This window comes from Mchenga conophoros, linkage group LG1 (genome assembly GCF_057382185.1).
Source record: "Mchenga conophoros isolate Kocher_MC1m ecotype Shallow Benthic linkage group LG1, M_conophoros_male_GT1.1, whole genome shotgun sequence".
Classification (NCBI taxonomy): Eukaryota; Metazoa; Chordata; class Actinopteri; order Cichliformes; family Cichlidae; genus Mchenga; species Mchenga conophoros.
The window spans coordinates 40694617-40721136 of record NC_140526.1 but is presented as its reverse complement, the minus strand read 5'-3'; the positions used below and the strand labels follow the sequence as shown (position 1 = coordinate 40721136).

Below are 26520 nucleotides of genomic sequence, written 5' to 3'. Positions count from 1 at the left end.
ATGTTAGCATAATATAAACAAGCTAACTTTTTTTCCACTCGATAAAAGTTAACGTGAGTGTTCTGGGTGGTCAGGAACAAATGTAATCGCATGGCAGGATGCTGTAAAAGGACCAAACTTCATCCAGGAGAACAACTGAGATAATCCATCCACAATACGAGGTTAGTCATTCATATACTGCTGCATGGGCTGGGCTGTAGTTACATCCTAAGGTTTTAAAAACTGAGCTTAAATAAATGATTAGTGGTAATAAAAGCCGAGGGAGGTCAACAGGGATCACTGACTGTTTTAGGAGCTTTTTGAGATCAAATAGAAGAAAATACAAAACATTAAACATGTTAACAACACAAAAGCCATATTAAACGCAGACTACTTTAGACCCGGAAGTAGGATTCGTCACGTCATCACTGAACAACCGGATTGTTCATGTAGTGGGTTTTTTTTCTTTAAGGTCTTCTCACTAGAAGTTTGGACGTTTTTCTGCCATCTTGTAGTCCATACACACTGTTCTTGAATTCTACTGAAACATGCGGTATAAAGTCTGTTCATTTTTCCTTTTTCACAAACACCAACAAGATTTTTTTTTCTGTGATCCAGAAGAATCAGATTACGTTGCGTCTACCTAGTCTTCAGATTCTGCACTCCTACAGCCAGAGCTTGTAAACTGACACCACAGCAAAAACAAAAATGATAGCACTTTTCATCTTCGGGCTCAGGGTTCTCTGTGTTAGAATCTTGTAAGTATTTGAACTTGTGGAGTCAATCTGTTAACAAATGTGGAGAACACCTCTCGAACAGAGCAGGACAGCTGCACTGTACCTTGGACTGATTCTGTCACACGTGGGTGGAGGAGGTAGGTTTAACCACACAGCCACAAACAAATATCACTTAACTTGAAAAACATGATCAGATAAAAGGAAGGTTTGAGATTGGCCTATAATTAGCTAAGACTAATTAATAGAGATAGGCTGATCATATTTAGGATTAGTGCATTAACCCTGTAAGACCCAGCCCAATCAAACAATTCAGACTTTTTGGAGCTGTGATGTTTAATAACCGTTATAACAAAATCCACACATTTTTTTTTGCTATGTCATGTTGTGTATTATTTTAATTATATATTTGTTATATATTTTTTGTATCACATTTGATACAAAATGCAACTTTCTGTTAACAACAATGTTAATTTTAGACAAAAAAGAGTTTTGTCCATAACATTTTGATATTATGGTAAGTATTGATCATGTTGATGAGACTGAGGTCTCAGAAAGTCATGTATATGATACAAAGGGCATTATAGGGGTCATAGATGTTAGGAGCAGACTTGTAGAAATCGGGTCTAAGGCTACGTTCACACTGCAGGTCTTAATGCTCAATTCCGATTTTTTGATCAAATCCGATTTTTTTTGTCAGCGTGTTCACACTACAAATAAAATGCGACAGCAAACGCGCTCTAGTGTGAACGCTCAAAGCGGCCGCATGCGCAAAAGAAGATGTCACACACAACGCGCTCTGTTTAGACCCAGAGCAAACAGTATTGTTTGACTGATGGCCCTTAATATAAAGACTTCGGACTTTACGTTTCCCAATTTTTGCTTTAAGTTATTAGGTTATTTACATAATAATGTAAATAACCTAATAATGATCCTTATTGCTGTTTTAGAGAGGAGCGGTGCTTCAAAGGATAGCTGCAGATTTCTGTCAGAATCTGCAGATTATACAGTACAAATAAAATGTTCACGTTTCTCCAACGTTGTCTTCCCAACAGTGTCACTGACATCTACACTGGATGGCCAGGAAGCGTTCGCGATGTCTTCTCGGGCGCTGATAATTGGCGTCTGTCTTGTGTCAGTGACGTAAAAGACGGATTTAATGCGACATGACCATCAAACTGCAGTCGCTTTCTAAAACATCGGATATGTATCGGATTCAGCACCACATACGAAAGTGACCCAGATCGGATTTGAAAATATCGGATTTGTGCCGTTCACACTGTCACACCATGATCGGATATGGGTCACATAGGGTCAAAAAAGTCGGATTTGATGCGCTTTCGCCTGCAGTGTGAACGTAGCCTAAAAGACACATTGATGGTAAATGGACTGGTTAAGGTTTAACCTTAACCAGTCCATTTACCATGGTTGGCTCAACAAAGCTATGTCTTTTGGTCAGTCTGCCTACAGTGTTGAACTTATTTTCCTCAATCAGTTTTGAATAGTAAGACGTTCTAGTTTTACAGAGGGCTTTTTAATAAAGCAGCAAACTATTTTTCCAGGCTAAATGACGATTTTCTAATTTAGTGAGACGCCCTTTCCTCTCCAACTTATAAGTTATCTGCTGTAAGATGAGCATTGAGAGTTCTAATTTGAGGCTCTCTTTTTCAGAGGAGCTACAGTATCCAGTCATACACAGTGAAGATGTAAATATTCATATTAATATTATTAATTACAAGGTAATCAGCCTCTGTCAGAGTAGCATCCAAGTAGCTGCTCTGCACTGTGCTGGCACATGGCATTGAAGAAGATAACAGACTTAGTAACAGCACTTTCAGAATGACATCTACTGTGTTCAGATCTATTCACCACTGCTGTGCAATCCATTAAACCAAATCAAATCCCTTTTATTGTCACATCACATTACTGGCACACTGGTACAGCACATGTGAGTGAAATTGTTGTGTGCGAGCTTCACAAGCAACAGTGATACAAGAAGCATAAGATACAAGCCAAATATAAGAACAGGAATATCAGAATTATAAGAATAAATATATGTACAAATATAAGAATGTATCCACATTAATGAATATGTATTCCAAATATGGATATACATATATATAAAACATGCAGAGGTCAGCAGTATGAATATTGTGCAAAAGAAATGGTATATATGTGCAATATGGAGTGCATAAGTGTCAAAGTTCCAGGAAGTGAAAGTGAGGTTTCTATGAAGTGTTCAGCAGTCTGGTGGCCTGATGGAAGAAGCTGTCCCTCAGTCTGCTGGTTTGGGACCGGGTACTGCAGCCCCTCCTGTCTGATGGAAGTGGTTTGAACACGTATGGCTGGGGTGACTGGAATCTTCGATGGTCCTCCCCGCTTTCCTCAGGCCCCGCTTCTTGTAGATGTCCTGGATGGAGGGAAGCTCACCTCCAATTATCCTTTCGTCACACCGCACCCCTCTGGAGAGCTTTGCGGTTGTAGGCGGTGCTGTTGCCATACCAGGTAGTGATGCTCTCAATGGCACAGTAGTAGAAGGTCCTGAGGACGCGGGGGCTCATGCCGAATTTCTTCAGTCTCCTGAGAAAGAAGAGGCGCTGCTGCGCCTTCTTCACTGTTCTGTTCATGTGAACAGACCATGTGAGATCACCCTTTAGTAGTGATTTAAATTGCAAATGTTTGTGCAGATCTAATATTTAGGGCAAGACTATTCCAAAGTCTGGGACAGACAAAGCTCTATCGGCACGAGATTTAAGATTAGTCCGTGGGATGGACAGCATTCATTTTGAGCTAAACCTCATAGTTTTTATTGGAGCATAAACAGAGAGGAGCTCAGACAGGTATGAAGGGGCTCGAGCGTTAAGTGACTTAGAAACAAATTTAAATTGGATCCTGTAGGAGACAGGAAGCCAGTGTAGAGAAGCTAAAACTGGGGTTATATGCTTTCTCCGTTTGGTACCAGTTAGCAGGTGAGCAGCTGCATTTTGGACCATGTGAAGATGATGAATGGAGGCCTGATCGAGACCAAAACACAATGAATTGCAGTAGTCCAACCTGCAAGTAAGGAAAAGGTGAATAACACGTTCAAAGATGTTAGGAGGTTTGGCTTTACCTTAGCTAGCTGTCTTAACTGAAAGAAGCAGGATTGGACTACTGCACTCACCTGCTTATTCAATTTAAAAGAACCATCAAGGCAGAGACCGAGGTTTTTTACATGTGTTTGACAGTAGCAGGAAAGGAGGCCCAGAGTGCTGTCGATGGGATTATTGACAAAGTTGCTGAAAATGACAGCTTCAGTTTTATTTTCATTTAGCTTTAGAAAATTTAAGGACATCCACTGTTTGATGTCATCAAGGCAGCATAATAAGAGCTGGGGATGGTCTGAGCCTGCTTTTAAAGGTAGGTCAGCTTTCTGGTTTCAACTCTGAATAGTGACGTTTTGGTGGGTTAAATAAATTTGGCCAGATTTCTAGAAATGAGAGCTGCGCCATTCAAAGTGGGATGGACGGTCTCCCAACAACACCAGTTTTTTTCCAGTTTGTTGGTGTTCTAGCTTCACATGTCTCAAAACAGAATCACCAGTTACTGGAGTTTGTTCCTTAGCAAGTGGGAAAAATTAATTGGGAGATGGATGGGTTGGTAGTGAACTGCGGCCTTCTATTTAGAGTACACGTCCTCCTCGTTGTCACCCAGCCATCCTGTTTTCCTGGCTCTGCCTGCAGAGCCAACAGAGAGTGTACTTTGGATAAAACACGTGAAGATTATACAGAACATCTTATTTCACTGAGTAAGTTTTAGTTAAACACAGATAAGCTGCACAAAAACACCACTGTGCATTGTAACAGGAAGTGATCAGGATCCGAAAATCTTTATTGTCATTGTAACAAGTACAACAAAATGTAGTCCCTGTGGTGTCACAAAGTAGAGGTAGAATATGATTACAAAAGGATACTATAAAAACAAAGGTAGTATTATAAAACCTTATTGCACATGTAACACTATTGCATAGGATGTGATCCATTGCACTGCACTTGTCAGGTTAAATTGGAGGTGATTACATGTCATTTAGCGCCCTGACAGTTACACAGTAGAAACTGCTATTCAGTCTATTTGTCTTTGTTTTGATGCGTCTCTATCTTTGCCTGATGGCGACAGTTACAGATTATGAGCGATGTCTTTTATAATATTTCCTGCTTTTCATGAGGCAGCGAGGGTGTTCAGTTCTTTGCCATCTCCGTCGTGTTCACACCCCAGTACAGGTCCTCCATGATGTGAACTCTCAGGAAGAGGAGCTCCGACACCATCTCCACCCCATCCCCATTGATGTAAAGTGGTTTAATGTGGTCTTAATCGTCTTGGCCTTAAATGTGTTCAGGATTAGGTTGTTGTCCCTGCACCACATTGTCAGCCACTCCAGTTCATCCCTTTAGGCGGACTCATGCTCCCCAGAGATGACCCACACCAAAGGGGAGTCGTCTGTAGATTTGACTATGGTGTTACTTTGGTGAGCGGGGGCACAGTCATGTGTGTATAGCGTGAAGAGCAGGGGGCTCAGCACACAGGAGAGCTAGTGCTGATGGCCGAGGAGATGTGGGGGTCCACCCTTACCCTTTGTGTTTGTCAGAAAGTCCTTAATCCAAAGCAGCTGGACTTTGGGAATCCTAGGGTTAACAGTAGGCCAGCTCTAATAGTAATTTGGTTTGGCTTCGCGGGCCAAATGTAATTAGGCTGCGGGCCAAATTTGGCCCGCGGGCCAGAGTTTGACACCTATGTACTAGAGTTTTTGTTTTTTGTGTGATTACAGATAAATTGTGTTAATGCAATTGTGTGACGCAAAAATTTCCCCGTTGTGGGATCAATAAAGTCTTATCTTATCTTATCTTATCTTATCTTATCTTATCTTAATAGAGTGTGTTCAATTCAATTTTATTTATACAGCGCCAAATCACAACAACAGTCGCCGCAAGGTGCTTTATATTTACAGTAGATCGTACAATAATAGATACAGAGAAAAACCCAACAATCATATGACCCCCTATGAGCAGCACTTTGGCAACAGTGGGAAGGAAAAACTCCCTTTTAACAGGAAGAAACCAGTCATTGATAAAAAAAAAACAAAAAAAACCAAAACACCAAATTTCAACAAAAATGGCCAATTATATCCTGGAGCCCAAAGGGTTAACCCAACAAATCATGAAAAATTTGGTTTTCAATTTTTGGTGAAAAACACATTCGTGACAGTGCAGATTTCTGACATTTTGTCTAAATGTAAGCATGTAACAATTTGATTATTTCTAATTAAAAACACGTAAGTTAGACTTGTGTTTGTAAATGAACCACCACAGTATGTGTATAAAATTAAAAAATGCTGATTTGAGCATCTTCAAAAACATTAACCCTGAGTTCTTGTGTCTCAAGGTAGCACTGGGAAACTGCTCTGCCTGCTGGGCCAGCGTGCCACTTTGCCTTGCTCATACCACTATGAGGACCAGATGCATATCTTCCAGCTATCCATACAGTGGAGGAGTCCTCTCAATGAGCTGCTGTGTCACTATATCAAACACAAAGCCTTTCAGAACTGCACGGCTGGCTACACCATCAGCTACAGCCCAGGCAACATCACGCTCACCGTCCTGCAGGCCAGACTGGAGGACTTTGGGACTCACGTTTGCTCGGTGAGCAAACGGCATGAGTTCTCTGACTACAGCATTGAGCTGGCCAGAATGTCAGGTGAGTTTGACAGGTGAGATGTGTAGCTTGTGTCACAAAGTGATTGCTCAAAGGGGTCATTTGATTGTTGAAGTTTTAACATATTATTGTAGGGTCTTTACCTCACAATATAAGGTTTATTGTAAGGTATATTGAGGGGAATAATGTTGTGATTGGTGGTTTGGTGGTTTTATAAATAAAATTGAATTGAACTGAATTGCTGCAGTAAACATGGGCAATAGAGTATCTCGCTGGTCCTATCCTTATTTCTTAAGGATATAACTTTCAGATATTGTCTATCAACTGTAGTTAGACTTTTTCGGCCTGCCAGGTCTTTTTGTTTTTGTCCTCCACTTGTCCAGGTTCCTCATTTTTTAAAGGAAACATTGCACACCATGCTGAGATATGAAACTTTGTTTTAGGATATTTTTATTAGAAAATGCTGCTCTCAGCCTGTTTTGGCATCATTGTGATGTCATAGTGCGGTCAGCTTCTTCAGCCAGTAGGCGTGAACCATGTCTGGGCCTGGTGCTGTCCAACTCTCCATACTGGAGATGCTTTCTTGGATATCTGCCACTGTGAAGGTTATTGGATCCTGTTCAGGGAGGTTGCTGTGGTCTGCTCTTAGATCCACTAGAAACTGAGTTGCATCCTTCTCCCATATGCTCTTCCAGTATCGCTCCATCTCCAGCCTCGGTGGTTCTGTGCTCATATTGTTCCCCTGCCACTGAGAGTAAACCGTGGCTGGTTCTGTGGAGAACAGCTGGTTTATTCTCCTGCCTTCTATCTCTCTGGTGTACGTCTTCAAGCAGCTGGCCGAGGCTGTGAGTCTTTGCTTGGCTGTTTGGACGGCCTACTGTACTTTTTAGGCACCTTCTTCATTGCACCAAGCCTGCCAGCTGACACCAAACCTTTCTAGCAAGGAACATTAAATGTAACTTATTATATTACACAACCTAATGTAATAACTAATTAATTAATACATGTAAACCTCACACATCAAATTGATGGGGCCAATGTTGCCACTGCAGTCTCTAGCATTTCAAATCACAAGCGGCAGTGGTGGTGGTACTCTAAACTGTAAGCTAAGTTTTAAAATAACCTGTTTGTGTGTCACCACCTGCACTTTTTAAATATTTTTAGCCGAGAATGTAGTGAAGTAATTTTCAAAACAAAACGTCTGCACCAGCATGTTGATGCTGTTCGTGGAAGACTCCAACCTGCACCAGATATAATTAAATGATCAGTTTTATATGGGGAAAGTCTGCTCTTCAGGAGCGCTCACATTTAGTATACCACTTCCCAAACGTATCACTAGATGGAACTCCAACACAAGGGATGGAAATATGTATAATGAGGCAGTTAGCCAGTGGGTAACACACCTACAGTAGACTGTTCCAAGTCACATTGGAACGTAGATGTGACAAATAAAGATGAAGCAGGACCGGAAACTGATTTAATCGGGTCACCATGGTTCTCACTAACTAGCACGTGCCCCAACGGTAGCTAGAACAAATATTTTGAAAAGGTCAAAATAGAAGCATCCTAAACATGACCCACATAATCTCACATTTATGCGACAGACACCAGTCATAACAAACAAAGGACGGGTTATTGCCTTTGTTCCCAACAGCTCTTTCCTGCATCGTCAGCCCAGGAGCGAGTCAGACCAGCTAGAACAAGGGCTAATCAATCCTGTGATGCTAGGCAAGGGGTTCTGGGTAATGTAGTCCATACCAACAGGGACATATATACAGCCACCCCTGTATTTACACTGCAAATGCACATCATAGCAAAAAATGTCTATAAGGTTTTCCCATCTTGCATCTGAGGCAGGGTAACTAGCTTGGTCGTGTGTAAGTGTGATCTTTTACTTGCCCTTCCACTGACCACACTATACCATCCACCCAAAGAAACAATTTTGAGATTTTCCCCAACTAGCCACATGGCCCTGGGCAGCTGAGAGTCCACTATCATGACGACTTCATCTACAGCAAGGTCAGGTGGCATCACACCACTTCTGTCTGAGCTGAACGCCATGGAGGCATCTCGAAATGAAATGGGTCCAGAAGTGTTCAGCAATGATCTGGCTTTGTTTCCATCTTTAACTGGCGATAAAGTTAACCTGGTCCATATGCCACCTGTGGGAACGAGGCATCCTGGTGCCCCATGACCATGAAAATGGGTACAATTGGGTCAGGATCAGCAATATCAGATGATATTTAGCCAAGAGGTTTAGCATTAAGGATCCCTTCCATTTTAGTGAGTGCTGTGAAGAAGACTTCTTCAGGCACTATTTGATTTGATCCTTTAGGATGACCTGGAGCGTGGACTTAACCGACCTTATTTCCCTCTTCCAGTCGCCTCCAAAATGTGGTGATAGAACCAACATCAACATGCTGTTTGATGAGCGCCGGCTTCTTTGCTGGATTTCAGATGTGACCTCAGACACTGAGCATCACGTGTTACATGAAAGATGAATCCCGACACTTCTGAAGTTAATTGAACATATTATCATTAGTTTTAAAGTATTTTTTCAAGTTGTAGTTATTGTATTGCATCTTACTTAGTTGTAATGGTTAATGAGCTCATCCAGCATTATGACACTTGTCCATCTTATTAAAACCTCAAATCCCCTGTTACAGTTTGAAACAAGGACCTGAGGCACATACAGGCAGCACCCCCCAAAATACACATTCAAAGCACCACAATGGCAGCCCAATATTAGGTTGCTATTAGCTGTTAGCTCTGTAGAGTGGGCAATCATAATGAAGCAGTTCATTTTAATTTGTAGATTCAAGCTGCTCTTCATAGTTTTGCCCACCAGGTGGCACCAAAAGCTATTGGGAAGCTTTGAGTGATGAACCTTTTTTAAATACAAGCTTCAGTAAGCTTCATTTGCTCGCCGCTAGTTTAGGGTCATGTTGAATGAAATGAATCATGTGTATTTTGAAAATCTGTCATATTATTTTTCTATGCTCCTCACTGACTAATTACTTGTGACTGGCACCTCATTAGCAAATGAAGAAGCAGTGTTTCACAGTCAGACCCACTCGTCATTTTTCTTGATCTCAAACAGGACTTTGTGAACATCACAGTAACTATTCTCATTTATATAATTGTGACAGTTTTTTTTTGTTTGTTTGTTTGTTTGTTTTTTGGGAGGGGGGGGGGGGTTGCCACAAGGGAGGCATTCCCTGATGTTCATTAGAAAAAATGTTGCACTGTTTATTATTTTCATTAAATTTTTACATTAAAATACATTTACTTTAAATGGCTATATAAACTACAGGGTGGGCCATTTATATGGATACACCGTAATAACATGAGAATGGTTGGTGATATTAAAGTCCTGTTTGTGGCACATTAGTATATGTGAGGGGGCAAACTCCTCAAGATGGGTGGTGACTATGGTGGCCATTTAGAAGTCGGCCATCTTGGAAACAACTTTTGTTTTTTCAATAGGACGAGGGCCATGTGACACATCAAACTTATTGGTAATGTCACAAGTTTGCCCCCTCACATATACTAATGTGCCACAAACAGGACTTTAATATCACCAGCCATTCCCATGTTATTACGGTGTATCCATACAAATGGCCCACCCTGTATATAATATTTTAAGTATTAAGTATTAGGGTAGGATGTATTCATTTTAATTTCCATCCTGTTTATTGTAAAGGAAAACTTGTTTATTTTTTTATTCATACCTGAGAATTAGTCATTTCTTTTTGGGATCATGGCACAAACTGAGGCCTGAAAGAAAGGGAGTCAACTGTGTTAGTGTTAACAGCTCTAATGCTAACCAGGCGCATTTGTTTTCCTCTAGACTCTGTTACTTCAGCACCAACAGGTGGAATGAATCAGTCAGGTAAGAAGCATTACATTTTCAGTGTTTTTCTGAGGCACTGTTCTCTTCTTATCACTTTGAAAGTCAGAGAAGTCTAACCAGCCTAACCATCAACAAAAGAGTGAACTGCAGCTATTTCTCTGTAAACCCCCGAGGTGATCATGTGGGAAAATTCCAGTAGATCAGCATTTTGTGAAATAATCAGACCAGCCTATATGGCACTAAAAGCCACTATCAAAATCACTTAAATTACGATCAGTTTGAACTTGAGGGTTTTTTGACATGCCTACATGTCACTGAGTTGCTGCCATGTCACTGGCTGATTAAATATTTGATTTCATGTGCAGTTGAGGAAGCTTATCTAATAAAGTGTCTGGTTAGTGAATACAAACAGTTGGACATAGCAAAGTCTCCAGATCCAACATTATATATCAGCTTTACTTTTCATTGGATATAAATAGTGTGAATAACACATTATGGTTAATGTTTCCTTGTCTTTTCAGGCCTGACCTGGAGACTAATTATTCTTCATGCTTTGGCGTGCTTATTGGTTTGCACATAGAAGAGGAAATTTATATATTTATATACATTAACAGACACAAGCCTGTAAATTTACATAGAATCTAAATCCCACCTGTCCAGCAGAGACCTAAATAAAAGCTTTGCAAAAGGATGCGTGTTTGCTCATTCTTTTTCCAGAGGATGTGAGATGTTACTGTCATTCCTTTTAATTAGGTCGATACCTTTGTAAGGTAGTGGAGACAATCACAACCAAACACAGCATATCTTTTCATACAGCAGGTAAAACTAAGTGCAAGTATTGAATACGTCACCAGTTTTCTTAGTAAATATATTTCTAAAGGCGCTATTGACATGAAATCATCACCTCATCTCAGTAACAACCCATCCAATCCACACATGCAAAGAAATCAAATCAAAGATGTAAATTTGCTTGTTTGGGATTTTTTTGCCCCTCCGCTGATCGCTACCTTATGTTGGTTGAGGGGTTTGTGTGTCCCAGGGATCCCAGGGGCTATGTTGTGTGGGGGCATTTGCCCCCTGGTAGGGTCTCCCATGGCAAATTGGTCCTGACAAAGAGCAATTCAGAAGACCCCTATGAAAAGACCATCGGGAACAGTTTACCCTGCCCGGGTTAGGTTTACTGGGGCCCCGCCCTGGAGCCAGGCCCGGGGTGGGTGCCCGAGGGTGAGCATCTGGTGGCCGGGCCTTAGTCAGCCACAGCCCGAAAAAGGGACATGAGCCCATCTTCCTGCAGGCCCACCACCCACAGGAGGCACCGTGGGGGTTGGGTGCAATGTGAGTCGGGCAGCAGACAGGAGCGGAGGCCCTGGCGGACCAATCCCTGGCTACCAAGACTGGCAACTGGGACATGGAATGTCACCTCTCTAGTGGGGAAGGAGCCTGAGCTAGTGCGTGAGGTTGAGAGGTACCAGCTAGATATAGTTGGGCTCACCTCAACGCTTGCCCTGGGCTCTGGAACCAGTCTCCTAGAGAGGGGCTGGACTCTGTCTCAGTCTGGAGTTGCCCCTGGTGAGAGGCGGCGGGCTGGGGTGGGTATCTTGGTACCCCCTCGGCTTGCTACTGGTATGTTGGGGTTTTTCCCAGTGGACGAGACGGTTTGTTCCCTTCGCCTTTGGGTCAGGAAACGGGTCCTGGCTGTCATCTGTGCTTATGCTCCAAGCGGCAGTTCAGAGTACCCAGCCTTCTTGGAGTCCCTGAGTGGGGCACTGGAGGGTGCTCCTCCTAGGGACTCTGTTGTCCTACTGGGAGACTTCAATGCTCATGTGGGCAATGACAGTGAGACCTGGAAGGGCGTTATTGGGAGGAACGGCCTCCCGGATCTGAACCCGAGCGATGTTTTGTTATTGGACTTCTGTGCAAACCACAGTTTGGCCATAACGAACACCATGTTCAAACATAAGTGCACGTGGCACCAGGACACTCTAGGCCGCAGGTCGATGATCGATTTTGTAATCGTATCACCAGACCTGAGGCCATATGTTTTGGACACTCGGGCAAAGAGAGCGGCTGAGCTGTCAACTGATCACCACCTGGTGGTGAGTTGGATCAGGACCCAAATGTACAGTGAGGGTGTGCTGGGAACGTCTAGCAGAGGCCCCAGTCCGCGACATCTTCAACGCACACCTCCGGCAGAGCTTCAACAGCATTCCGAGGGAGGCTGGGGACATTGAGTCCGAATGGACCACGTTCAGCAGCTCCATTGCCGAAGCTGCTGCACGGAGCTGTGGCCGCAAAGTGGTTGGTGCCTGTCGTGGTGGTAACCAGCCTACCGGGCTTGGTTAGCCTGTGGGACTCTGGAGGCAGCCGATAGGTACCGACAGGCCACCATCAGAGCCAGCGCCTAAACTGGATGCACAGGTTGGGGCTCCAGCATAACGTCCAGGATTTGGCACCACTGGAAAGACCTGGTACTGTGTGTGATGTTCATGATTAACATGAACAACAGAATTCTGGAGAATATGGAAATTTGTTTTTGTAAAGTTCTGCTGTAAAAAGTGACTGTAAAATGTGTTGGGTTCATTTTATGGTAAATGGCCTGTAGTTGTATAGCAATGTCAAGTAAAAAATAAAACACAAATATGTGATTCTAATTATGAGATATGAGCCTTAGAGAAATGAATCCCAACAAATGTAAAAACTGATGGGATCAGTACTATGATTTAAACAAGTTGTCTAGTCAAAGTCTGATTTAAGAATGAGGGTTGCGGACTACTCATTTCACTAAACTTCTAATTTTATCTTTTGGGAACCTGGACAGGAAAGAAAATCAGAGCGAACAATACTACAGCTCTAAATGCTTTTGTCAATACAATTCAGGTGCATGTATTTCTGACAAGAGTACGACGTGAAGAAGATCGAAGCCGATCTGACCGACGCCCTTGACCGACCCAAGTGGAGACGACTTTGCAGAAAAGCGGACCCTACAACCGAGCGGGAAAAACGCTAGGAGGAAGAAGTATTTCTGACAAGATTTGTTCCTAACACAAATACACCCCTGAACTGACCCCTGACCTCCTAACAGCACCTCAAAACTGTTACTGGGTTCTGATCTTCCTCACTGTCATCATCAGTTTGCCTGCCCTCAGTGAGTGCATGGTCCTCACTGGATAATATGTGCATGTTTATATTATTAACTTTCTAATCTGACATCCCATCCTGTACTCAGCTGACCTGTCAAATGTACAAATATATTGTGGTATTTGTATAAAATATTCTTATATGTGCTTTATGTATTTAATTTTCTTTATGCAAAGTTTCATCAAGATCGGTCATGTTTGCCTACTGGTGATGGTCAGAGGGCCCGGTGGCGCCAGTGTCCGGCAGCCTCGCCTCTGTCAGTGCGCCCCAGGGTGGCTGAGGCTACAATGTAGCTGCCATCACCAGTGTGTGAATGGGTGGATGAATGTAGTGTAAAGTGCTTTGGGGTCCTTAGGGAGTAAGTAAAGCGCTATACAAATGCAGGCCATTTACCACTTACCCTTAGAAAAGTGATCCAAAGGCATAATGTTGCATGATATTATTTCAGTTTAAACATGGATAGAAAGGATATTAATCTCACAGATTTGGTTGTTGAACTAGAGACTAGCTCCGTGTATACCTGTGCTGTTAGACCAGCAGAAGATGATCTCAAGAATAAAACTAGGTCTGGTTTCAATTCAATTTCGGGGAAACCTGCAGTCAGCGGAGCAGTCACCTGGATGAGTGATGAAACGTTTGTGAAACGTTGATGAAACGTTTCTCCCACTGAAAACGCTGCGTCCACATGAACACAATCAACCTTTTGGGATTTCCTTACCTGGATTATTGAGCATGCATCAAGACCTTTCTGAGTTCTAGCATATTTTTCATCATCAAAACATTTTACTATTACATAAAAATAACTCCAGTAAAAACTCTGCATTTTTAAAGTGAAGATTTCATTTTAGATTGAGTAAGTTAACCATTTGTCACGGATGTTTCGTGTAATGAATGGACTCAACTAAAAACTGCATGTTGTATTTACTAGGGACATCTATGTTCGACATTAACATTTGTTTGATCGAAATAATGAAAATATGACAAATGTGCAAAAAAATAAGGAAATGGGAAGGAGGGACTTCCCAAAGCGCCGCGTCACGAGAATCTGTTTCACCTGCTCGGGTCGTTATTTTTTCCCAGTTTATTTCTTCCTGTCACACAGTGGCATTTGTGATATTTTGTACTTCTCACATAAATTAATCCATTTATGATGAAGGGTTTTTCTTTTTACCATGGAAATAGCCAACTCCAGCAACAGAACAAATCAATTATGCAGCATTTATTGTCAGGTCTTTTATATGGTTTGGGAAACTTGGCATAGGCAATGAAAACAATAAATATGACATTTTCCCTAATGTAGCATTTTACACAATGTACAATGTGTTTCTTTCTCCACAGCTTGCTTGATAAGGTTCTATACACATTTCCAAACAAATAAACATATCTCCATTCAGAAGCCCTGAAAATGGGATGTGCACAAAAAAAGATAATAAAACACTAAATGCATTTCTCGTATGAATTTGTGTCAATAAAAACTGCTAATAAACCACAAAGAGAAATGAAAAGTTGTGCTGTTTAATCGACATAAAACAGATTAGAAAATGGCCCATCTGCTTAAGAGTTTCCTACGATGGTGCGGTTTGGATAATACTGGCTGTTCCTGCTCATTTCTGCCGAGTTTATTTGTGTGCGTGTGAAGAACTGCTTGGATCAGTAGTCAGTGTCAGAGCCCTCGGCATTGTCCACGTTTCGGGAGAGCATGTAGTTGTCCATGTCGATGGAGCGGCAGTTATTGATGGCGTAGCGCAGCCTCTCAGCCATGACAGCCTGGCTTGAGTACGGAGGCAAGCGCAGCTGGAAGAAACATGTCTGAGAGGTGGGCAAGCTGTCGTAGGGCTGTGGAGGACACACAACAAATTCCAAATTACTTAAACCTCACACAGTGTCGTTCTGTGGCAGGCCAAACTCAATTCAGTTGGTACCAAATCACAACAACAGTCGCCTCAAGGCACTTTATATAATAAGGTAAAGAACAAACAACAGTACCCTAATGATTTAATGGAAAGTGAGTGAATGTGAGTGAAGAAGAAACATGCAAGTGGTCATGCATCATGAGAAGCCCCAGCAGGTCCGGCCTACTGCAGCATAACGAAGGAAGGGTTCACGGTCATCCCAGCTATACGCTTTATCAAAAATGAAAGTCGGATCTTAAAAATACAGACGGTCTCCGTCTGGCAAATCCACACTGGGTGGTGATGACACAGAAGACGGACGTGAAAGCTCAAGGCTCTGCCCCCCAGTCTGTGCTACTTTTAAATACCCTGGTGGAAGTGATGGTTTTTGGTGGCGCTTCTGAGGCCACTACTATAGATCTTGGTTCGCTGGCACAGTATGTTAAACCAGTCATCACTAATCTGGGAGTTAAAATAGAGGCAAATCTTAAACTTGAAAGCCAGGTCAGAGCTGTTGTCAGATCTAGCTTTGTTCATTTGAGGGAATTAGCCAAAATAAAGCCGTTCTTATCGAAACAGCATTTTGAGACAGTAATCCATGCCTTTGTTACTTCTAGGCTGGATTATTGTAACGCACTTTATTGTGGGGTTAGTGATGCAGCTCGTCTTTTAACTGGAACAAAAAAGTCTGAGCACATTACCCCAATTTTAATTTCACTCCACTGGCTACCTGTACGTTTCAGGATTGTTTTTAAAATTCTCTTATTTGCCTTTAAATCTCTTGATGGCCTGCCCCCCCCGCCCCTACCTCTCCGAGCTACTACAACCATATACACCTGCCCGTTCCCTTAGGTCCGCCAATCAGCAGCTGCTTAAGGTACTGAAAACTAAGTATAAATGTAAAGGTGATCGTGCTTCTGCTGTAGCTGCTCCGAAGCTGTGGAACGATCTGCCCTTGCATGTTAGGCCTCTTCTCTCTCTGAATCTAAAAGTCTTCTTAGAACATATTCATTCGCTGAAGCCTTTGGCATTGATTAGAGGGGTTGACTCAATTTGTTTTAACATGTTTCAATTTATTTGAGGTTTTTAGTTATTTATTTTATCTTATCTCGTTTTAATTTTCTTTACTTATGCTATTAGCATGTACAGCACTTTGTGAACTCTGGTTTTATGTTAAGATGTTTAATGGACAAATGAAACTTCATTACTCGAAGCTTTTCAGCACAAAACTCTGGTGGCCAAAAATATGAAGCGCAGCTTGAATCTAAAAGTTAAATGAACTGCTCTACAGACCCTGTGACGTCTTGATATTTTTTATTCATAAAAAAAAGACTATATATAATAATGTGCAACACACTCTTATAATAGGCTGGGACTACGCCTGTGCTGTGAGGTCCCTGCCTCTGCCTGATTATGTATTTCACCAGTGACCAAAGCTTATATAATACCACACCAACATAAAACCAGGGTTCACAAAGTGCTGTACATATACAAAAAGCATAAACACATCAAATAAAATTGTATCTAATTTAATAAAAGCTACAGCCCCTTTGGAGCAGCCTCCTCAAAAGCACCTCTAAATGTATACTTAGTTTTTGGTGCCTTAAGGAGCTGCTGATTGGTGGACGTAAGGTAGCAGGCAGGTGTATATGGCTGTAGTAGCCCCGAGAGGTAAGGGCCAATTAGAGATTTAAAAATAAAAGAACTAAAAGGTACAGGTAGCTGGTGGAGTGAAATTAGAATGGAGGTAATGTGCCCAGACTTTTTTGTTCCAGTTAAAAGGCGCACTGCATCACAATAAAGTGCGTTACAATAATCCAGCCTAGAAGTAACAAAGGCGTAGATTACTGTCTCAAAAAGCTGCTTTGATAAGACGGGCTTAAATTTAAAAAAGCTCTGACCAAGTTTAAGATCTGCCTTCATGTTAACTCCCAGATTAGTGATGGTTATAATTCTATCACTATATATGTACGGTGCATTTCTTATGTACAGTTTAGACCTGTGGGTAGAACTCCTTATTAAAGTGGTTTTTATTCAGGAATAGGCAGAACATCTTCTTTTTGTTGCTGACTCCATATCTCAATGTCGCACAGCAGTTCACTATGTCTCGCACAAAAGACCGCAAATCCTGCCAGTGGTTCACTTCCTTATAAACCAAAGAATCAGGTACTGAAGGAGTGATGTGCTGATGAACAAAGCCTCGGCACAGTGTTTCTGAAGCACTGTGTTGTTTTTTTGACACCTGCATCTTAATTAAGATGCAGGCCAGGGCTACTATGAGCCCGAGCCTGAAGGCAGAGTCGGTTTGTGAGGCTGAGGACAAACCGCCCTACGTTTTAAGATGAAGATAATGGCTGGAGAGTAAAAACTGATATAATTTGAGATGGATCTTGGCTGGGTGAGAGAGCGCCCATCAGGATGCAGGTGTGAGGACCGGTTGCTATAGTGACTCTTGTCAGGTGACCCAGACTTCTGTCAGCTTCAGGTTGAAATAGACAGAAATTTGTCTCTGAAATGCTTCCTAAGAGAAAACTGTTGTATAAGGAAACTTCTTTCACCGTGAGCGCCAACAACTCCTAGTCTACAAATTCTTAAATTTTCCTATCTGTAGAGTTTAGTATGTGGATGTCGTGACAGTGTGGAAACAGCCTGCGATTCGGATTTTCACATGAAATTTAGACGGTTTTCACATTGTTCCCTGTGGAAGAGTTGGACGGAGGAGGCAGCGCTTTGGGGACATTTATGAGAGACAAATATCTATCACAATAACCGGGGATGAAAGCGGACACCCGTGGCTATTATTTTAGAGTAAAATGATGGACTTTTTGGTTTTATTTAGCCCATTTTTCAATTTTGTGCTTCTACTTTTTACACTAAAGCTGGCTGATAATTTGGTAATCTAATTAAATTAAGCTCATTCAGGAAGTTCAGCTTTGACTATTTCAAATATTTTTAAACACTTCAGGCAAAATCTTTAAATTTCCAGCATTCACACTGCCAGGAAATGCAAAAATATGTTATTGTACACTCATAACGATAGTTAATAGTGTCCTGAGTTACGCAGCGGTCCATTGAAGATGGGAGAACAAAAGAACCAAAATGCCCCCAGATAAACGTAGACTGAGGTCCTCTGTCTCTGAACTGCCTCATCCAGAGAAAAGTTATTTTCCCTGCTCAGCTCATTACCAATCACTTAGATTCCCCAGGGATTTAAGGAAAATAATTGGGCATTTTTTCATGATGACGGGGCGATTGTGGCTCAAGAGTTGGGAGTTCGCCTTGTAATCAGAAGGTTGCCGGTTCGAGCCCCGGCTTGGACAGTCTCGGTCGTTGTGTCCTTGGGCAAGACACTTCACCCGTTGCCTACTGGTGGTGGTCAGAGGGCCCGGTGGCGCCAGTGTCCGGCAGCCTCGCCTCTGTCAGTGCGCCCCAGGGTGGCTGTGGCTACAATGTAGCTGCCATCACCAGTGTGTGAATGTGTGTGTGAATGGGTGGATGACTGGATATGTAAAGCGCTTTGGGGTCCTTAGGGACTAGTAAAGCGCTATATAAATACAGGCCATTTACCATTTACCATGACAATGCACCGCTCTACTTACCCTGTCCACCTTCATGATCTGAAACCTCTGGGAGATATCAGCTGTGTTAGCAGGGAGCCTCGAGCGACCTGAGACAAAGCGCATGAAGAGGACACGCTCCTCGTTGGAGAACTCCTCCAGGGTCTGCCAAAACCACTGCACCAAGGAGTGCTGTTCATCCACCTCTCTGTAGCGCACCACCTTCTTGAGCACATCGCAGCAGATCTCCGGCATGCCACAAACCATCTGCTCCAGCTGCTTGGCAGTGAGCAGGGACAGTAGCGGCACCGGCACGATCCACGACATGCCCTCACGCACTGCTGCCACCTGGGAGAGATGAGCCCACAGGAGAAGACTTATGTCCGTGTTAAGGCCAAAGTCACGTTTTATCTAACGGTCAGTTCAGCTAAAGAGACGTTCTTGTTTGTTTCCAGTCCTGCACACAGCTTGCTGTTATTAGGGTTTCCATGTTGAAACAGCAGACAAACACTGTGTTCCTGTATCTGGATCATCTGTTCATTCCCCTGTGAATGCTCAGTGGCTAACAACTGGTGACTGAGAAGTCCTTAGCCAACGAAGTTTTGAAACAGTATGACCAAGACGTACAAGTTCAGTTCAATTTCATATGACCCAAATAAACTCCAAAGGAAAGTCAAGTCAAAATGCTTCCCAGACGTCTATCCGAAGTCTTTAGTTACAACCACAGCTATGGCCAATAAGTGGGTCTTTGACCCAACACAGGTTTAAAACACTTCCACACTTTTTTATGACTTTGAAGTTAATCCATGTTTTTAATAAACACATATTTATTTATTTTTTTTAAAAAAGAAAAAAAAACACACTGTGAAAAGAGTCAACATCGACGAGCTCGTCCTGATGTCTCTAAACAGGAAACTTAAAACACTGAGAATCTGACTCCATCCAATCTGAGGTAAAATAGTAACATTTTACTATTTCCATATCATTGCATGATTTGACTTACAATCGCATTTGTTGCCCAAGGCAGTGATCTGATTGGTCAGATCTGTTTATTCAGATCCAGAAAACTGGAAAAATGGAGTTTGTGCTGTTGTACTGAAGAGGTGAGTCCGAAAAATATTTTTAATACACAAAATATTCGCATGGATTTGACATGTCTGGTGTGTAAAGGCCTTTTCTGTACCTGACGGTCGATTTCATGCAGTCTGTACTCAATAGCTCTTTCCACATATTCCTTCCTGTTGGAGAAAGTGAGAGGGATGCTGTTCCCTCCTGGGATAATGGGGACCATTTTACCATCTGCACTCTGCCCGACAAAGGAATCCAGAGGAATCATCTGCAAAACAAACACAAAAACTGTGAGTACTGGCAAAGAGCTCACTGAGGTTAGAGAACTTCACTTCATAAAGAAAGGACCTGTGATGGAATTACATTAATGATTTAAAAATATACCTAAAATCTCCACATCTCTAAGTCCTAAATAATAAACCTTGGGCCCTGTGGATCAGTGACAATTAATCTTTGTCCCCAGATCTGAGTTTGATAAGACAAACTGCTGTTTTTCTATTTGAACACGTAGTTAAAAAGCAGTTATGTCCATGGCCTAAAAGAAGCAGATCAAAATGAGGCTTTGTACTAGAATATGACAATTATATTATCAAAGAGAACGCATTAGAAAGACAAGCAAAGCATAGAATACAAGTCAATAACGTCTGCAGTCATGGTAAATAAAGGCCACTGTATGGTTTTCTATAAAAGCTTTCCACTAAATCTAACAACCGTTCATTGTTCTGTTCATTTATTCATTTCATCCAACGCATGAAAGCTCATGTGGCAGAAATGAGCTCTCATCTGCAGCGTCTTTTCTTCAGTATTCCTCTCCTCAGCCCCATCTGGCTCCTCCTCCCTGAGCCTGCTGGAGGTTTCTTCCTGTTAAAAGGGAGTTTTTCCTTCCCACTTTCGCCAAGTGCTTGCTCATAGGGGGTCTTTCGATTGTTGGGCTTTCTCTGTATTACTGTAGGGTCTTTACCTTTCACCCTATAAAGCCTAAAAGCGCAAATCAGTCTGTGCATAACTATATATTGCTCTGCCCATGTCGAATGTCGGTTGGAAAGATTTTAGATATTGCCCAACGTTAGACGATACCCAGCCCGCTTTGCCAATGTAGCCGCTCCCCCGGCCTAATTCCAGGTTGGACCCAGGTAAGCCTGTCTCAAGCAAAGTAACATTACACAGGTTTTCTTTCATATTTCAACTGTTCTTAAATGTAGACATCTGCTTTTTCTCTGTTGCACTAAAAATGAACCAAACATTGAATTTAATGTTCTATTAAACAACCCCAGTTAACGCTGCTCAATGAATGGATGTGTTTGTGGCTGCTGGCTTGCTTTAGTGTGGTTTCAATATTTAAATGTCTAAGTATAATCCTCACACGAACATACAATCAAAATGCTTTTCTAACCTCATGGAAATTATCCTCCGTGATGCCGCTGTCTTCAATGTGAAGAATGCTTTTGAGTGTCTGCACATAGAGCAGGTCCACTTCCTCCAGGTCCTCCAGCAACAAGGGGATGCAGCACAACTGCTTCCAAACCAAAGGAGCCAAGTGCAGATCCAGGGGCTTCTTGGTGCGGATGGCTACCCCCATAAGAATACCTAAGAATTTAAACTGGAGCATGTGCTCATCCAGGCATGCTGACGGGTTGAGGAGGAATCTATCAAAATCAGAATCAGAATACTTTAATAATCCAGAAGGAAACTATGTGGGTTTCAGTTGCTCCAAGGCAATAACAGTAACAGACTAGACTATTACAAAGTTTACACATTTAAGAAATAGCACAATATACACGCATACAAATCGCTCACTTATACATATGAAGAATATTATAGAGGTGAAATGTATATGATTGACATTTGACTCTAACCTGTGAAACTTTGTCATTCGTTATTTTACTGTAGAGCGTGTGCAAAGGGTGTAATTGTTGCAGTGTGTACGGCGTATTAGATGGAGGAGTTCCACAGGCAGGAATGATTTCCTGTGTCTCAGTCCATGCTCCTGTGACTGGCTAGCAAGTCATGCAGTGTGTGGGAGGTGCTGTCCATCACTGTCCTTATCTTGGACAACAGCCACCTGTCAGAAACACCCTAAGAGAGTCCAGCTCCATCCCCACAACATTACTGGCCTTGCCGAGCAGTTGATTGAGTCTGTTGGCATGCTGTCCCAGAATGCAACAGCATAGAGGATGGCACTGGCCACAACGGACTCGTAAACAATCCTGAGGGAGTGGTGCAGCTCTGGATACGGCTGTAGGTGGCTGAGCATTCACTGCAGTGTCGTAAACAGCCACCAACATTACAAGGGTAAATTCCCTGATCAAATAATACGGCCCGAGTCTTTGATTGTTATGTTTGTTTGTTAACAAGAACAGCAAGCCCTCTTCCTTTCTGCTTACCGCTCGTGGCGCTGTCCCTGTCCGCCCGAACAGTGTGGAAGACACACTGTCCACTGGAATACCCCGGTGCATCCATGATTCGGTGAAACACATCAAGCTACACTCACGATATTCCCTCTGACTCCGTGTCAGCGCTGTTAGCTCGTCCATCTCGTTTGCTAGCAACCGAACGTTCCCCAATATAATAGACGGCAGACACGGTTTGAAGCCTCCGCTGAAAAATGTGGAACGCTTCACAAATTTACGTGCCATCCTTGCACAGAGACCATGCTAATCTTCCCTGTATCATATCCAGTTTAGCGCATGCCATCAAAGAAATGTCTTTCTTTTATTTCAAACAAAGGATTAGTTACTCTCTTAAAGTCCTACAACTTCCAACACATTAACTGACCTACATGTTTCATTAAGGTCTTCTCACCTGTCTCTGTTGTAGCCAACCTCTGCTGTGGCATTGGGAGATGGGATGAGCAGGTCCACAACTCCTGTCTCCAACTCCTATGGATAGATATACATGACAGTGAAGAAGTAGTAGCTCTATCAGACATCCAGTAAACAGCTGGAATAAAATTTGTTCTAACAAGTCCAGATGTTTACATACCTGACACATCTCTGTGATGGTGTCATCAAAGACCCCTCCTGCATCGTCAGCACCTTCTCCAACTAGTTTGACCTTCCAGGCTCTTGAGGGAAGTCGGAGATCTGAAGCATTCAACTTTACAACTTGCCGAGCAATCTGTACAAAGATTGGTTTACACTTCCGACCTCTGCAGAGTTCAAATGTGATGGAAAACCAAAGTGAAAAGGAAGAAGGGGATTTTAAGTTTACCTTTAAGCACAAAATTATATTTATAACATCAGTAGCTGATGAAGTAGTTATGCATCTATTTTTTTATGCAGTACAACAATTCCACCCTGGAACAGTTTAAAACAACCATTAAAACCTTCATACCAGTGGTGAGTGTATGGAAACCTCTGACTGCAGGCTAAAAACAGTTACCAGTACTGACCGTGTGGAGATGCGTTTGACAGTGATCTGGGGACCGTAGTTCTTGCCCTGCACCATGGTCTTGCCTATCGACCGCACCATAGGCAGCGTATACACTCTGGGAGCCAAAAGGGGCCTTAACTGGCCCTGGACGATTCCCCAGGTACCGGCGTTGTAATGGGAGGTACAGCTCTGCAGAATTAAAATGACATTTAGTATTTACTAATTAAGAGGAGCCCCAAATCTTTTCCCTACATTTGTGCAACGTCTAAACTATAGGGAAGAAAAAATCTTTCCAATTAAGATGTAACATAGTAGTCCCCTTTCAGTCCATACAACACATTTAGTTTGGGATATCACGCCCCTGCATGTTGTGGCTTAAGGCACCTCTATTCGTGCCCTGTGATGACACATATAGACTTCTGTGATCACATTGATCCTGCAGTTCTCACACTTCACCTGAGCGTAAAAACTGAGGGGATGCCGAGTTGGGCTAGCTACTGATAGTTAGAGCTGCTGTCTGCTGGCATGAAGTCAGTTTAACTGCCTCGTTGGTGTTAGCCTCCACTGTTCAGTTGGTGTGTGGGCTTCCCACAGAGTGGAAATTTCAAGTGTCCTTGTGCAGCACTGTTGCTTTGCATTTTGGCATGAGTACCAAACCAAAGCAAGCAAAGCAGAAATCTTCTGTTTCTCCCGTCCTAATGGGTGCTGTTTGCATGACCAGCATGAGGTTGCCCTGTCTGACTGGGGACTTACCACGCCGGGAAAAGTAAGCCTGTGTATGTTGTTGCCAGCTCCAGGGCTCGACCCTGGAAAGACGGAGAAAGTGCTAGAACGGCTGTTGCATTGCAATACCCTCGCTAGGGTTCCAGCTTTTCCAAATCTGAAGATGAGGAGTATCTGGTCGATGTCTCTGCAAATATCTGGACTGACTGAGGATGAACCACGCGGGAGCACTGGCTAGCCTCAGCGGACGCTCACCAACATGATGATGTGCTGGACATCAGCTTGGGCATTCATCGACATTCTCATGGATGAACAGCAGAGCTTGTTGTCGGCTCAGTGTGCCACCGCTGCTCCGCTTGCAGGCCAAAACAACATCTCTGTTTTTTCCACGTTTCATCACACAGTGGAGAAGCTCAGAGTGGAAAGGCCATCTACAAATCTCTGGCAGTTTGTGGAGTTTTTCCTTCCAGCGAAGCTGACAACAGAGTATAACTGCCTTCCAGTATTCCCAGACTTTGTCTCCGAGCTAACCACTTCACATGTGTCAAGCCACCGTCTTGGGTTAGGGAATCCCCAGCTATGGACAGTATTTAGAGCTGGACAGCACAAAGAAGGCTGGCTTAGCCAACCCGCCTCCTACGGAATGGCTGTAGCTGGTAAATTTACCGTTTACATTTCTGGAGGCATCCCCATTCCACATATATGGTGTAGCTGATCCCACATCTCTTCTATCCAAGCACTGTACATGCTCTGCATCTCAGCCTGACAAGATTTATAATTCTCAGGCGGGCGCTGCCCATGCCATGAGCTCAGTCACTGTGATACAGTCGCACCAGGCGATGTACCCGGTGCAACTTGGGTCCATTGGTTTCCCCAGACAACTACTTCTACCTTAATAAGAACCAAGTAAAAATGGAATACATTCTCCGTGCCCTTTGTGGTGTGCTCCCTAACAGAGAGATGGCTTCAATAATAGTAGCACATCTGACCTCAGATAGGGACAGTGCTATCTACTTGGATGAGCCAGTATCTGTTGTCAGGTCATTTGAATCTGAACTGAGGAAGAAGCAGACGGCAGCTTTGCGTGATATCATTCCCAGACATGACACAGGCTAGCTGTTCCTCTTCCCACCGCCGAGAGCGGACCGACTGCTGCTAATGTGGGTGTACCACCAGCAAGAGCCCAGCCTCTGGGGTAACTTCCACGCCAGTCAGCCTGGAGCTAAGGTCCACCTTTGGGCCCCAACGCCCAGGAGAAAGACGTCTCAGTCCTCCTAGCTATGGGATTGAGTTAAGAACTGCAGGGAGATGCCAGTTCCCCTATCTGGTGCTGCCCAAGAGGCACTCCTTAAGTCACAAACCCCCCTGCACACAAAAATATATTTTTGCTGTTTCAGGTTGTAATTCCTAGTTCGGACTTGTCAGATGTTCAGGTGACCACAACAGGTAATCCCACGTTTCTCACCCTCATCAGAGTCTGAATTTCAGTGCAGCACAGGCTGCACACCAATCAGTGAGAGCTCCCAGCCGTGTTTCAAGCTCTCAACTTTCTTTGTCCAGTTCAACAGTGGTCTGTTACACAAACGCCCAGACAGGGGCACGTACCCCTTCACTGTTAAACCTATCTCAGTCTCTGCTTTCATGATTTAGTGTTCATTTTCTGTCTCCGAGAGCCACACATGCTGGGGCTGGACTTTCTCTCCAGGCAGGAACCCCAGAGGGGGGAATGAATATTACACCCTTTACTAGTGGCCAGTTGTGGGATCTGTTTGTCGAGGCAAAAGTAGACCTTTTTGCCTCCAGGGTGAAGACTTACTGCCCTCATTCTTCTCTGCAATTGACCACGACGCAACCATTTCCATCGGAGGACTCTGGACAAGGGGCCACCAACCTACTGAGAGGTCAATTTCACCAACTGCCTCCAGGACAGAGTGCTGACTTTTGGCTTGTGTCTGACACACAGTGTTTCTACAGTGTGCTGAGGAAGTCACAAAGCGTGACTGAGACAGGGGGTGTTAATTTAGCTGTATATTTAGGTGACTGGCTCCTTCTAGTGCAGTCAACGCAGGAAGTGACAACACAAATGTCAGATTTTAAGATGCAATCCGAGCTTCATAATAAACACCGAAAAGTGTGTACAACATGCACCTTTTCTGGGTTTATGCCTGAACTCAATCACCTTTACAGCCTTTCAGTTATGAGAGTGAAGGTGTTCAGAGCCTGGACTGTGCCTTCAGTCACTGAGGCTGGAGATGCAAACCAAAGGAAAGACAAATCTAAGTTTAGCCATTTTCTTCTCATTCTGTTCACATCTATGGGAGAGTTTTCAGCTTGTTACAGTCAATGTGTTAGAGGCACTAAACTAACAGTATTTTTCCAGAAGCTGTTTCTGTAGTAGATAAAATACACAGTAAGACATAACTAACACTTAGCATCACTGCCAGGTCAAATATCAAAGGCTGCTAAAGCCTATCATTCAGAACAATATAACTGGTATCACATTACAAAAAATTCTA

General features: G+C 43.0%; 2 protein-coding genes and 1 non-coding gene across 10 annotated transcripts in view; 1 reads left to right on the top strand and 2 right to left on the bottom strand.

Annotated features, from left to right (window-relative positions):
- The first annotated feature begins 175 nt into the window (after nt 1-175).
- On the top strand, nt 176-10901 carry LOC146583855 (uncharacterized). Its single transcript, XM_085281372.1, has 4 exons — nt 176-857; nt 6136-6443; nt 10252-10293; nt 10776-10901. The coding sequence occupies exons 1-4, from the start codon at nt 775-777 to the stop codon at nt 10832-10834; spliced, it is 492 nt and encodes a 163-aa protein (XP_085137498.1). The 5' UTR covers nt 176-774; the 3' UTR covers nt 10835-10901.
- Nucleotides 10902-14596: 3695 nt separating this feature from the next.
- The window catches only part of herc1 (HECT and RLD domain containing E3 ubiquitin protein ligase family member 1), a 91245-nt gene continuing 79321 nt past the window's right edge, over nt 14597-26520 (bottom strand). For all 8 annotated transcript variants that reach the window (XM_085278413.1, XM_085278425.1, XM_085278417.1 and 5 more), the window contains exons 73-79: nt 23301-23470; nt 22892-23057; nt 22712-22788; nt 21303-21555; nt 20025-20177; nt 18884-19189; nt 14597-15228 (exon numbers count right to left, since the gene is read on the bottom strand). In XM_085278413.1, coding sequence (XP_085134539.1) covers nt 15043-15228; nt 18884-19189; nt 20025-20177; nt 21303-21555; nt 22712-22788; nt 22892-23057; nt 23301-23470 — 1311 coding nt within the window. In that variant the 3' untranslated portion in view covers nt 14597-15042. The remainder of the gene's footprint in view (nt 15229-18883; nt 19190-20024; nt 20178-21302; nt 21556-22711; nt 22789-22891; nt 23058-23300; nt 23471-26520) is intronic.
- On the bottom strand, nt 22511-22615 carry LOC146583854 (U6 spliceosomal RNA). The gene has a single exon (XR_014893310.1). It is a non-coding gene; the product is annotated as a U6 spliceosomal RNA (small nuclear RNA).

What these genes read in the sequence shown, in the direction of transcription:
- LOC146583855 (XM_085281372.1), top strand. Translation starts at nt 775, where the DNA reads ATGTGGAGAACACCTCTCGAACAGAGCAGGACAGCTGCACTGTACCTT. An exon ending in TGAGCTGGCCAGAATGTCAG is followed by an intron (nt 6,444 to 10,251) that starts GTGAGTTTGACA and finishes GTTTTCCTCTAG; the next exon opens with ACTCTGTTACTTCAGCACCA. An exon ending in AGGTGGAATGAATCAGTCAG is followed by an intron (nt 10,294 to 10,775) that starts GTAAGAAGCATT and finishes TTGTCTTTTCAG; the next exon opens with GCCTGACCTGGAGACTAATT.